The sequence below is a fragment of the Labrus bergylta genome, chromosome 22 (assembly GCF_963930695.1).
Source record: "Labrus bergylta chromosome 22, fLabBer1.1, whole genome shotgun sequence".
NCBI classification, from domain to species: Eukaryota; Metazoa; Chordata; class Actinopteri; order Labriformes; family Labridae; genus Labrus; species Labrus bergylta.
Window position 1 is genome coordinate 9,144,416 of NC_089216.1, and position 13,897 is coordinate 9,158,312.

Below are 13,897 nucleotides of genomic sequence, written 5' to 3' on the forward strand. Positions count from 1 at the left end.
TGTAGTTCAATATTGCATTGCTTTTATTCTGAAGGGGGAAGTTTTGTGTAATGCGTTACAGTCATTCAAACATCTGACGTACTGGAATCAAACTTGTCTTTCTTTTTCTGAAATGGCACAAATATAATGTCACTTCAACCCTCTATAGGCTTTTCATTAAGATCGATTATAATGGGCTTAAGGAAATCACCTCAGACTGAAATTGTGTATTGGACTAAAATGACAAATGTAATGCAATCCAATGCTACATGTTAAAAGCACCGTTTTATTAACAGCATTCAAGATTGTGTTTTTTTTTCTTTTACCTTGTTTTGCATTCTTTGCGAATATGTGCTGCACATTGCAAATTGTGCATTCTGCAACAGTGATCAAACCAGAGGACCCTTTTGTACTTTCTTTCCTCCCAACATGTCCAGTCTCTCTTCAGCTGTTTTATCTAGTAAAGGTAAAAAGGCCCAAGAAACCTCAAATCATTAGTCTATTCGGGTAGGTATACCACAGTAAAAATGTTGCACTATTAGCCTATATTGTGAGCGACCGCTGACCTGAGTACTTTACAGGTTAACTTTCATCAGCTACTGATTTATTAGCTTGCTGTCCTTTTACTGTTCTTCTTCAGCGACACCTAATCTGGGAATTACATGACGCTAATGAGCCTCAGGCTACATGTTTCTCTGGTGCAATGGGCTGCGTTTTTACTTTGTGCTAATAAATAATGCAGGTAAGTAAACAGAGAGGAGAATGAGATATGACTGACTACTAGGTGGACTGAAAGTGAGTTTGAGTGAGCGTTTCAAAATATGGAACTGACATCGATGGGCGTTCAAAAGGCCGCTGCAGAAACCAATGAGTGACGTCACAGACGCTGCATCCATGTGCATTAGCCTACAGTTTGAATAACATTCAATTTTGTAGCCGTCCTTTTGGGTGCTGCCGAAACAACAGGTAACTATTTAAAATACCTTTATAATATAAGAATGTAACATTAATAAGCCTTCAAATCTTAATTATATTAATATTAAGTAGGCTTTATGTAATTTACCCTAAAAACCTAACTGTCTATTAATTCAAATATATTTCAAATAAGCTGGGATGGGGGAGGGGGGGGGGCAACAGGTGAATTTAATTAGAAAGAAAGCAGACTGTTGGCATGGTGGCAATGTTCAAGTCAGCTGGAACGACAGGTGTGGAAATGATAACATCGACTGTCCATTCTGTCAATAAGCAGTGGAGTGAAATGACTGGGAAAAAAATTGATGTGCTCTTCACCAGGCTACTCTTGACCCCGCATTGACACCTATAAGCAGTCCGCGCACCCCAATTTGGGAACCACCGCCCTCGAAAGCGTCCCACTTTTTTTTCTTTTTTTTTTTGTGGAGGAGACGCCCACGTGACGGAGGAAGCTGCTCGTTTGACAGCTCGCACGGCGCAGGACGGAGCAGCACGCGGGGCAGAGAGACAGAGAGAGGGAAAGAGAGAGAGAGAGAGGGAGACAAACACGGAGACACTCGTCGAGGGAAGACAAACAGAAGACACAAATCTCCGTTTGCGGCACAAGAGCTCCGAAGACCCCTCCACACCGCGACGGCTGGCACGCACGCACGTACGCACGCACACACACACCATGGACGGTTATGCCCGGACCGAAGATGAGCTGTTCTCCTCGTGCCTCCTGAACCTCACCTGGGAGAATTGCTACGAGCAGGTAGGACACCAGCCTCTCCAACGAAACTGCACCACTTTAGGGAAAAAAATAAGCCTGCCTGCTTGCTTAATTCAACATACTTTGATGAAAAATGTGTCGGATAAGTTTGAAAAGTGCAGGTTGCAAGTTAAAAAAAACCAACTTTCTTTTCGATTATTTAATGAGGAAGAGGGTCCCGAACACCCCTCCCCTCCCCCTTCTTTTTTTGTAAATCACTTCTTCCCGGTACTGCGAACTTACACTGCTTCAACATCACATTTACAGTAACAATGAGATGGGAAAGGAGCCGACTGAGCGTCTCCAAGCTGCTTTTCTGAAAGGTCTCCTTCCCGAAACTTGCACATCCCTCTCAGTGAGGGCTCACACATCCTGCCCCTTACAATCAATAATGAATGAACCTAGTAGGCCTAGACAAAATAAATCTAATGCCGGATATTCCATAAATAAATAAGTCGCAAACACAAACTTGGCATTCTTTTGAAGAAACTTTGAAATGCGTCATTATACTTCTTCAGTCAGTGCAGCGAGTGATGCTTCCCATGCAGAGGTCTTTCATGCCTCTGGTTCTTGTAGACCCAGGAGTTGCCAGGTCTGTGCATGAGATCCAGGAGTGTAAACTTTTTTTTTTTGGGGGGGGGGGGGGTTGCACTTGCACTTCTTTGAGTTTGCAGTTGAGAACAGACTTGATGCTGAGCACTTTGATCCCTGAGTGTCAGGCCCTGTTCTCACACAGCAGAGCAGCAGCAGCAGTGGTGTCTGCTCCGAGATAATTACCTAATTCCCCCCCCCCCTCTTCCCTCAAGCTTAATCAGTTCTGCCTTTAAAATACACTTATCGTGCTGTATGAAATCCCTCTTAATTCTCACATTCCAATTTGTGTGAGGAATGTGTGAGGCTAAAGTCATCTGCCACAAGAATGCCAATGAAATCATTCTCTATGAATGCTAAGAGGGCTCCCAGCTACTTAGCAATTTATGCTCAATGATTGATGCCAAAATATTTGTACAGTGATTTTTATGGTAATTTACTTGAATGCCACCATGAGAGCTCAGGATATATATGCAGGATATTTATTTCTGTTATCAGTATCCAGGTTGCGAAACAGTGAGGGAGGACATTTAAACAATAAATCTCCCGTGGTTTAGTGGGCTACCATTTTTGAATTACAAGTAATCACAAATTAAAGAGGATTAGGCTCTTAATGCTTGAGCCCGCGATTGGCAGTGCTAAGAGTCATACTGTTTGAGTTATTTAGGCACAGTCAACAAAAGGCGCCGCAAAACATGATTCAGAATTGCTAAGTCATTGTGATTGGCTTTTTAAAAAGAAAAAAAAAATGTGTAACAATTAAGCCTCAGCAGTTTCTGCTGCAAAATGGATTTTGGCTCATCAGTTGGGAGCCGCACACTTACAAACTTAAGACAGTTAAATCCACATTGAAGAATTGACTAAGCAGCAGAGATTTTGGCTGTATACACACAACCGTCCCTTGTTTTCAGCTTGAACACAGAAGGTTTAAAAATAAATTCAATAGCTTTATTTTTTCTTCTTCTTAAAGCTACTGTGAGGTACTTTCTGTTTTAGTTGGTCTTGGAGACCCCCGTTGACAAAGTATCTCTTCCCTAATCCCGTCTTGTACAACACCGCGTCGTATCAGCAAGCGAGCGATTGGATATCCCGTCGCATCACGCAGCATTGGATAGTCGCTGTCCACATAGCATCCGTTTAACATTACCTTCTCTGCTTTGTTTTCAGCTTCCCCCGTGCAGACATTACATTTTGTTTTATTTAACCAGGTTGGTCCCATGAGATTAAGAAACTCTTTTCAAAGGGAGACCTGGCCAAGACAGGCAGCAGCAAAAACACAAAGTTACAGACAGAGACACAAAGTACAATTTACAAAACACTAATCTTTGCATCTAAAGAGAGAGCCATCTGTGGGTCACATCTGGGAGTTCAAGCAGCCAAGCTAAACACATTGACATCCTATAGAATCTGCTTCCATGTCTTTCGTTTTAGATTTAAACACTTTTAAGGACACCAGCTCCTTGAGTTTCAAGTCATTCTGCAAAAGATTCTAGGCTGAGGGTGCAGAACACCCAAAAGCCCCTTTTTCCCATTTCTGTTCAAACGTTTGGGACAGAGAGCATAAAGAGGACCTGAGAATGCAAAGAATACAGACCGGTACTTTTCTGCACGATGAAAACACATAGATAGTAAGTGAGCAGACCAAGAATAGCCTTATAAAGGTGTAGCAGTGTATGAGCCTGAGAGTCACCGGAGCAGGTCCTTCTATCGTAGAGTTCAACTCACAGCGGTGAGTTAGAGCTTCACAGTTTGTTATTAACCTCAAGGATGCATGGTAGGCTGTATCAAGCATATGGAGACACTGAGCACAACTTGTAGTGCTTTTGTATTGACAATCTATTGACTGAAATCACAACTCTCAAAGGTTCATCAGAAAACGGCCTCGCGGTGAGCTGAAAAACGTATATCTGGATATTATTAATACGCCACCGTCACCACCAGGGTCCTCTCTAGAATTGTTTGACAGTGTTTAATAATGTTGTATTCTTTGATGATTAAGTTATTTTCTAAAGCATTGGCTGATTATCTTTGCATTTCTTATTTGGTATGAAATAGGTGCACAATCCATATTGGAAATATCATCGACCAGGATATCGGTCATTCATGAATTTTGACTGCTTGTGTTGTCGCTCTCTAAATGTTGCAGCGGTTGAGTCTTGTGCTTTTGTCTCAGTTGAGCACATAGAGGCTTTGTATGCATTCTGTACAATGATTTTTAATGAGTTACTTTGTTACAACAGGTGTCCACTCCAATAATTGAACATTGCCTTTTCTGTCTTCCCAAACGTGCTTTTCTCAGTATTATTCTTGAGCTTGTGTTGTGTTGGTCAAACGCTTGCTTGACAGAACAAGCAGCTTGAATTCAACTCAACGGTACGGTCTTCACGCTTGTCATCAAAGAAGCACGGCCCCCGTCAATCAGAAGTAATGCAGCTTCTAAAAATAATGCGAGGCACGTTTTGAAAAGTTGACTTGAGAACCTTTTTCGTCGCAGAATTCCGAGAAGACTTAATCATTGGATGAACTATTAAGGAGGGATCATTAGATGCACGTGTCTGTCATAACGGAGAGTTATAACTTCATTCTGGTTTTCCAAAAAGGAGCTCGCGTGTAATCTCCCAACAGTCCGCCCCCCCTTCACTTAAAAATCCTCCCCGGTATAAAAAAACCCCCAAAAAAACATGAACCTTTTGAAAGCAGGTCATCTGCTCGACCAGCATGTTGTTAGCCATGCACATATCCTCCCTCGCCCTCCCTAAGTCCTACGGCGAGCGGGTAAATAAATAAATAAGGAAGTAAAGGGAAATGTTGACACAGCCTGTCCTTGTGGCCAGATTATCCACTCATGCTTGAGCGCTGGGTAAAGGCCCTGCATTATTCAGCCCGAGACACAGAGATGGGGGGGAAAAACTGTGGAAAAGCTGGGTCTTGCTGCAGGAGTGTTTGGTGTGTGAGTGTGTGTTTTAGGGTAAGCGCCTTCACTTTTCAAAGAGCAGACATGGGGATAGTTGAAATGCATGGGATGGAGAAGATGATGCCTTTTTCTTAATTATCAAATGAACTCACTGCCTCCCACTTTACTCCGTCTCTCTTTCTGTCCCCCCCCCCCTCTGCTTCCCTCACACTCTACTCGTCAGGCTTCTTGAAGGCTGCTGTCCGTGGTGCTGAAAGTTTCATCACACATTTTCCGTGCATGTCTTTTTAGAATTCCAGTCTCCAATCCTCTGCCCCGGCTGCCGTCGCTCTTCAAAAGCAATGTATTCAGTTTGTCTGGACAAAAAGCGTGCCAGCACTTGGCAGTACAGCTCAAAACGGCGAAGCCTATCATTCAAGACATTTAAAAAAAAAAAAAAAAAAAGGAGGCTGCAGGTAACACAGCGTGCTCTCAGACGCAGTAAGGACTAATGCACTTTTTTATGTCTCTGCTTCTGCCTACAGCGTGTTTCATCACAGCTCGGCTCAAGTTACGTTCGTCCTCACTCAGTGGCTCGGTTAAATGAAAGCTCCTTTTGTGTGCGCTCTTATGTACAGTATTTGATCCATGCGAGTTACTTCTCTGTCTGTGTAATGAGTCTGTAGCCCGAGTGGATTGATTGGAGGCCCACTCTACAGCAAGGGAATGGATAAAACATGAAAATATGATAACTTTCTGGGGTGTGAATGTTTGTGGATTTGCAAATTTTGGCTCTTTTTATCCTCTCCTTTACAAGAATAGTGAAATTAAATAGAAAATTAATTGGAGTTGATTTATATCATTGTAAATTCATTTGAAGATAACAACTTTCAAGACTGTGAAACGGACAGTTGAAGATGTCCTCTTTGACCAAAATGCTAATTGTGGTTAGCTTCTTTCACTATTTCTAACGTTTTAAAGGACATATAATACATCAGTTATATCATAAAAAGGTAATTAACTGATTTATTTGTTGTTAAATACTTTTGTGAGCCAAATCACTGCAGACTTGGGTGTGGTTCCAGCGGGTACAATCCACTGCTGCCCCTAACTTGGTTGGGTTCTCAATTAAAAACAGTTTGCAGCCTCCATGATTGGGAACCCCGGTCTTCAGGAAATATATGATGGACTGTGTTCCACGAATGGTAAATAGAGTATCAGAGGTCTACTGTGGAATGCGTTAACTCCATGTGTAAACGGCAGAGACTCATGGTTGTCTCACATAGCTGCGTGGATGCAGTGATGATCTGCTCCAGGCTCCAGAAAGTCACTCACTGTTTGTCATGGTTTCAGAGCGTGGTCATGCTCTGCACCAAGAACTACTCCCACCTCTTACAACTACCCCCCGAAGGAGTGAATCTAATTTCCATGTTGGCACATCTTTTCTTTAATCAACAAGTGTGTATCTGCTGAACACCTTGCTTTTTTGATAGCAACCCACAGGAGCAGGGCCTGTTGGCAGTTTAATGAGAAGCGTGTTGTTCCCTTGCAACATATTGCCAAGATATGGATGGGTAATTATCTAATCAAGACTTTGTGAAAGTGCTGCTACTTACTCACCGCTGACCCGCTAACCGTCTGCCAGCGCTTTTACTGCAAGATGTTTACATACTTTGAATTTATCATACAGATATCAGGATTTTTTCTGGCTCAAATTGAGGCTGAGGTGGTACCTTTCTTATCGTGTATATGTGCATCCTGGCTCAACCAAAAACTACAAGCAAAGTTAAGATTTCTAATAGTTGAGTTGTTGAAGAAAGGACAAGTCTCACATTAAAACCAGTTTTTTTTCACCAAGACCAAAGTGCCCAGTCCACAATTTAATTCAGTACAACATAAAAGCTGACTTTTTTTAAAAAGGAAAGTTGTTAATTCAATTAGGTCTGGGGGCTAAGGGGGTCCCACACCCCCAGGAAATTTAGAGCATCAAATGTTTTATATCTTGTATTCTGTTTTGCTTGTATGCAGTAATTTATCATGAAATTGTCTGTATTTTTGTACAGGAACATTTATTTCATTTGAATTATAAATGTTTAGTACTTCATGTATGAATAAGACATTCAAAAACATCAGAAGAATAAACTTAACCTTGGACAAAAGCCTGAGCTGGTAAAGACTATATATATATATATATTTAACAACTGAATGTATATGTTTGTCCATCATAATCCAGATCCATTTTTAATCCCAGGTTAGTAACCATTGGCTTTACATAAGGTTGCAAGGAGCCCAGGTCCATGTTAGTCGCATCACAAGCACCACTGGGTCCAAACACCATAACCTCAGTTGTACTTTCATTGAAATTGAATACGTTTAAGGCCATCCAGGCTCTGATGTCCTTTAGACACTCCAGTAGTGGTTTCAGGGAATGGCATCCTTTCTTTTACTGGACAAGTAAAGTTAGGAGTCATCTGAGTAAAAGTGGTAGAAGAGGCCATGTTTTTTAAAGATCTTTCTTAGGAGGAGTAGGTAGAGGGAAAAGAGGATCGGCCCGAGGATTGAACCCTGGGGGATTCCATGAGATGATGCATTGTCAAAGTACTGAAATACAAACGCAGTGCTCAAGATGAGAAATGAGAGTGGTGTGGTCTACAGTGTCCAGTGACAAGACCCAATCCTAACTGTGTTTCCATGATCTATTTGTCTCCCTCAGGGACTGTGACTGTTTTTGTGGCAGTAACGAGATTTTCCTTGTTTTATCTACTGATTATTTACATGTTTTCTTCCTTATTGCTCTTACAACACTTTGGCAGGACAAAGCGTTTTAATCAAACACATCAATGCTCTAACCAATATGTTAGGGGCACTGAATGTCAAAAAAATAATATTTATACAGGTTCAGCGGTGCTAGAGAAAGAGAGACAAATGGACTAACAGACAGGATGCATTGGCATATGGATGTGAATCAACGGGACATTTAGTGATCAAGCCTTTGTTTTAGCTCTTTAAAAATAAAAACTCTGTAAGACTGTAAGTCTATCAGTAAGGTTTATGAAATCGACTGCAGTTCGTTGGCAAACGTTGATAACGAGTGCTGTGTTGGAAAACAGTATCCATCATGAAGTACCTGTTAGACTCCGATGAGGGCCAGGGGCTTTATGAAATAGGCTGGAGGCGGCTGCCTTGTAATTTTATATTCAGTGAAACCCCTGGTAGCGATTGGCAGAGTAGCATGGTTAACAGGAGTACTTTGATTTGGAACGTGGTTAATATATTATATATACAAATGTAAAAAGGATGTCAAATGTCTTTGAAAGATAAATCTTTCGTTTTCAAATACAGGAAAATACAGGATTTTGTTGGATAGTGGGAATGGACAATGGGATCTATTGATAAATATACATTTAACAGATAGTTTTTAAATAAATCATTAGCAACAACAGGGCAACATGGCACTTGGTACTTATTTATATCCATACATGCCTATGCCCAAGTGTGATGCAATCCTCCGTTGTAGCTGTCTTGTCTCCATGGTCATCTTAAAAAATTTAGCAGAGCAGTGGGAGTACACAGAGAAGAGGAAGGGCTGGGTTTCTAAGCAGAGAATAAAAGAGGTTTGGTGCTCACATTATAAATACACATGTACCCAAAGCACACTTTATTTCAATTCCAAAGGGAAACGTGAACCACCAGAGGGAGCAACAAGCTTTGATTTCTTATGGGGCTTTGGAAATTAGTCATGTCATTAGTTAAATGTAGTGTAAAGATTTTCAAAAGGAGACGCCTTTGAACTCCTTCACAACTGGTGAATACATTCTACAGACAGTATTAGATAAGAAAGACATTTGAAAATAGGGTTAATGGAATATCTTAGAGCTTCATTTCCAGTCTTTATTATGTCCCTGTGAGGTGCTTATTTCATGGATAAATTAATGTGATCACAATAATAGCCGTCAGAGATATGAATCTTGTTTTCTAGCCTCCTCACATGCACTGAGCTGTCTGAATCAACATCATAACAGAGGGAGCGCAGACACTCCAGACTGCATTCTTTGATTATGTGTGGGAAAATGTCTTCCTCACCATTGACAATCTGTTGATACCTTGCAAAATCTGAGATGAAAGCCAATGCAGCTTAGACTGTGAAAAAATCCTTTCCTTCTCACCGGGAGGTAAAAGTACTCTCACAAACATTGAATTGTACATCAGAAGTGTTATCAATTCCACCTGAAACGGAGGGGGCCCCGGTGGCAGAGCAGAGCCCCCCCCCCCCCTTGCTTTTGATCGCACCAGCAGCGCCTGTAAACAAGTATTTTCCCATCTCCCTCTCTGTCTGTCTCTCCGCTTCCCTCCCTCCCGTCTCTCTGTCTCTCTCTTTCTCTCTCTCTCTCTCTCGTCCTCCCCCACCAAGGTGTCTAGAGGGGGAGGTTCCTTTGATTATCTCCGCCGTGGATTAATTGCTTTTCTTAACCTCTGCACAGACGTGCTCCTACACCGCCCCGGAGCCTGCCGCACGCGCCCAGATGGACCCCTGCCAGGAGAAAAACAAACCACACCGCGCCTCTATCTCCCCACCTTCTCTCAATTACTGACCTTCATCCTTTCATTTCGCCTTGGATGTTATCATCGGCATTATCAGTGTTTTTACTTTGTTTGTTTAGCTGCTTACTTGGCGCAATGCAGTATTCCTGGCTATATTTTAAGGCAGACTGAGCACGTGTGAGAGGTGTATTAATTTCTGGGAAGAGTTACAGCAGTAGATGAGATGAGTGTGTGTTGTCAGGTAAGTGTATTGTGTGTCATAAAGTGGCTGTGGGTCACCAAGAAAGGCGGAGGGGCAGTTTTAATGCAGGCATATTATTACTCTGCCTTTTTTTGGACTGTCTCTACTCCATGATTAAGTAGATTTTGGCCTTGAGATGTGCTGGCCAAGCAATTTCACTCACGTTTCTGTTTTTTTTCTTTTTTTTTTTCTGTCCAACCCTGAGTGCTCTTTTCCATCTCACTTTGCCTTTGACACGCATGTGCATCACGTCTCTGAAAAGGTCCCAGCCCCTGTCTCCAAACACTATCATAATGCCAGGGTCTGCCTGCCTCCTTCAGACCTTGGCCTTTTTCGTTTGGACACCCTGAAAGCACATTCAAGGGCCATTTCTATGATTTATGCACTATATTTCACATGCAGACCACCTACTGTACCTTCACAGTTTGGACAACACTGTGCTAAAACGTTCTGAGGACAATTCACAGTTTGATTGCTACAGGAGTAAAGAAAAAGTTTTAATCAATTTTTTTTTTCTGTTGTCAGTTGTGACTGAGAGTTCAATTTAGACGTGAAGAAGTTTCTTTTTTAGCCTAGAGTTGTTGGCAAGAAAGTGTTGGAATATATAACCTTTCTAGTCTCTGTGAGGAGTTTCATAATCCACCACTCACACTTTCTGGTCTTGGTCTCGCTCCAGTTCATCATCTTTATCTCACTAAGTGAATCCAGACAACTTCTAACTAAAGTTTTGCATGACTGTTTATGACATTACTGTAAGTGGCTTTAGGGGGATTTTTTTTTTTTTTTTTTGAGTGTAGCCTAATTGGTTCAGGTGTTTGATACAGAGAGCACTGTGGGGCTCCAGTCTTACAGAGATGAGACAGCCCACACATGCACGCACACACATACACGGATACACAAATGCAAAATCTGCATGTGAGACATGAGCAGACGCATAATGTGCACACTGACTCCCTCATTCACTCACTAACAGGCTAGACTCCCTGGACTGTGCGGTACAGTGTGCTGTTGCTGATTTTCCCCATCAGCAGAAAGCCGGGATGAGCTGAGCTAATTGAGCTGGGAGGCCCGGCAGGGGGAACAGGGCCCCTCTACGCACCGGCTCGTCACTTCCTTTCTTTATCCAACCACCACTGTGTCCAAAGTCCCAAATCTGCACCACACAAAGGAAAGTAGATAAATGCATGATTCGATGTTTTAATAATGCTTTAATAGTGCCAGATTCATAGGATTCTATGTGCTGCAAAATTCACGCCCAACGTTAAGTCATAGCAGTGGTTTGCATTTTTTCTTCACAAGTGGAAGGTTGAATTATTGCTGAATTGAATAACACCTCAAACAACAAATAAACCTTCAGCCCTCACATACATGCCCATAATGACAGGCCATTGTGTTGTAGCTCAGTGCTACACCTAAACAGAATTACAAGCCCAAATGGACAAACTGCATTGTGTGCCTCACAGCAGACGAGCCGACAACAAAAGCAGATTACCTGTTCTATTTGAGGGATATTAAGATGTTACATGGCATCCGATGGGCCCTCGGAGGCCTGTCATAAAAGCCACAGCAAGCTGTTGAGACACAGCCTCGGAGTTGTTTCCATCTTTTAGCTGCACTTGGGGACTGATTATGGTCAAGCAAACGGCCTTTACCTGGAAAGTCACTTTCACTTTCTCGTCCACCATTTGTTAGTATGGCTAATGTCTCATTAAGTCCCTCATAGGGGAAATGATGTGCTCTTTGGGTGAAGGTTAGGCTCTCAGCTTATCATGAGACAAAAAGAGAGACTGATTATGGCGGCGCAGGCGTGCCTTATCCTGTGTCTTTCACAACAAGTCCTGTTTGTGTAACTGCTGGAGCTGCTCCATTAGCCATAATCTATTGGCCCTCCCTCCGTCTACCCGAATAAAAGTTAAAACATTTGGGCTGAATGATGAATGCTTGATCAGTTTTACATGGTGCTCTGCAGAAAAGGAGTGGACGGAAAAGGAGATGGGGGGTAAATTTTACATTATCAAGGAGATAATTACAAAGCAATCATAAGCTGTTTCCGCTAAAGTGGTAAACAAGCCAAGGGCTTGTGCTCTTTTCCCAAAAATAATTAAAAGTCGCTGTTCATTCTATGCATCAGTGTCCTTTCCTCCACTCAGCGGCCACCTATTGGCATAATAAAGCAGAGGAGGGGTCCTCTGCAATGTAATTTGAATGTTTTTGGAGATCTATCAAATACTCAGTCATGAATGCGTATTGCGCTTTTTCCTCAGTTCTTTTTTTGTTGCTTAAAGGCTATTCTGAACAGCTGTGATTTGCTGTGTCACAAAGCAATAGTGTTTCCAGATATGGATGACTACCCCGTACTTTTTTCTTTAACGCCTGAGTAACGAGTTCATTCATTGATTGGTCTAGTCTTGAGAGAATGGGAACTTGCCAGTGGAGGTGTGAGAATAATTGATGAGAAGCGTCTCCATTTGGCTGAATTCTAAACCATGGAAATTGCAATCAACTTTTCCTTCAAGTGACAATAAAATAGGAAATTCATATGCAGCATGCATTTGAGCCAGGACTCAATACTAAAAAAGAACAAAATGGCAAGACAAACAAGATCATTTTATCCTTGGATGCACTTCAGATTTGTGTACTTTTCTCTACCGTTATAACTAGATTCAAATATTTCCATCAAACTTTGTCATAACTTCTTGGCATAATCTTGCAACCCTCATTTTTTTTGAAAAGTCAAAAGATTTCAGAAAAACAAAAGATAAAGTCTTGCATAAAATCAACTTCTTTTCTCAGTTTTGCGAGCACCGTCTATAACTTAAGATGTCCATGGGCTGTGTCTCATCAGAGCGCTGACATGTAGTCGTTACTCCACTTCTAACAACACCAGAATCAGTCAATTATCCGTGGAATCGATCAGCATAAACCCACTGCCACTCATTGAAAAGAGTCAATCAATCTGCACGAGCCTTTTCCATCCTTACATTGCCGTGTTACAAGCATTTCTGCGTGCATTTGTGTGCAGGCGTGTATTGGACGCTGCAGGTTGGCCGATGATGGATCCACTCGAGTGGCAGCCAGTCTCTGATTTATGGTTGTTTATTACCAGAGAATGGCTGGAGTTGACCCTTCCCCACTTCCCATGATGCCTGTAAAGATGCACATTGAGTTTAGTGATTTCCTTGCTGGCCAAGGTGATGTCATGCCTGCAGAATTTCTGTTTGCATGAGTACTTGATGTTTGCTCTCAAAAGCTCCTAACTTTGACTCACTTACTTCTACATTGCAGCGTGATAATTGCCATAGCGGTAGTCTGCAAGGCTGCAAGGGTTGGGTGGGGTAAAGGGGGACACGGCGTCCTACCTACCTGATGACATGCGAGGTTTATCACGTCAAGCGGAGACATGGTCACCTTACCCCGGGCCTCATTGTGACAGCCAGCAAGTCACTGGAGAGCACCATTGGAAATCAATAAGCCCCTGCTCTTTAATTGTTAGAAAAAACGCCTCCCTGTTTACAGCATCGCATCATCAGTCAGGACAGCCTGACTTTCATTTCTTTTTTGCCTTTTCCTCTCGTCTCCTTGCCCCCCCCTCCTCTGTGGGATGTGCTCGCTGGCTGATTGTCGGTGAGATTATGTAACAGAAGCTGGCTGGTTCTTATTTTTGGGGAACCTGCTTGATATGTATACAGAGAGTTTTCTGATTAACTTCAGGGCGCTAAAGGCATTTATGTGTCTTATCTGAGTGATTGTTTTTCATGCTAACAGGGGGCATGTGCTCGCTTCTGTCCTCTGTTGACTTCAAGGTGCAACTGTTCCACTGTGTGTGCTATGTGCCAAGTAAAGAATCAGGTAACTTCCATTCTACTTTCTATCTTTATTAACTCAGCAGTCTCTCTTACTGCGGATTCCCAGTCTTTTTGGATTATGA

The 13,897-nt window shown here is 42.2% G+C and overlaps 1 protein-coding gene across 7 annotated transcripts in view; it reads left to right on the forward strand.

The window, feature by feature from the left end:
• The first annotated feature begins 1,488 nt into the window (after nt 1-1,488).
• The window catches only part of ppargc1a (peroxisome proliferator-activated receptor gamma, coactivator 1 alpha), a 250,986-nt gene continuing 238,577 nt past the window's right edge, over nt 1,489-13,897 (forward strand). Inside the window, exon 1 of one of the 7 annotated variants that reach the window (XM_065950407.1) lies at nt 1,489-1,705. In XM_065950407.1, coding sequence (XP_065806479.1) covers nt 1,625-1,705 — 81 coding nt within the window. In that variant the 5' untranslated portion in view covers nt 1,489-1,624. The remainder of the gene's footprint in view (nt 1,706-13,897) is intronic. The other 6 variants (XM_065950405.1, XM_065950406.1, XM_065950410.1 and 3 more) reach the window with 6 other exon arrangements.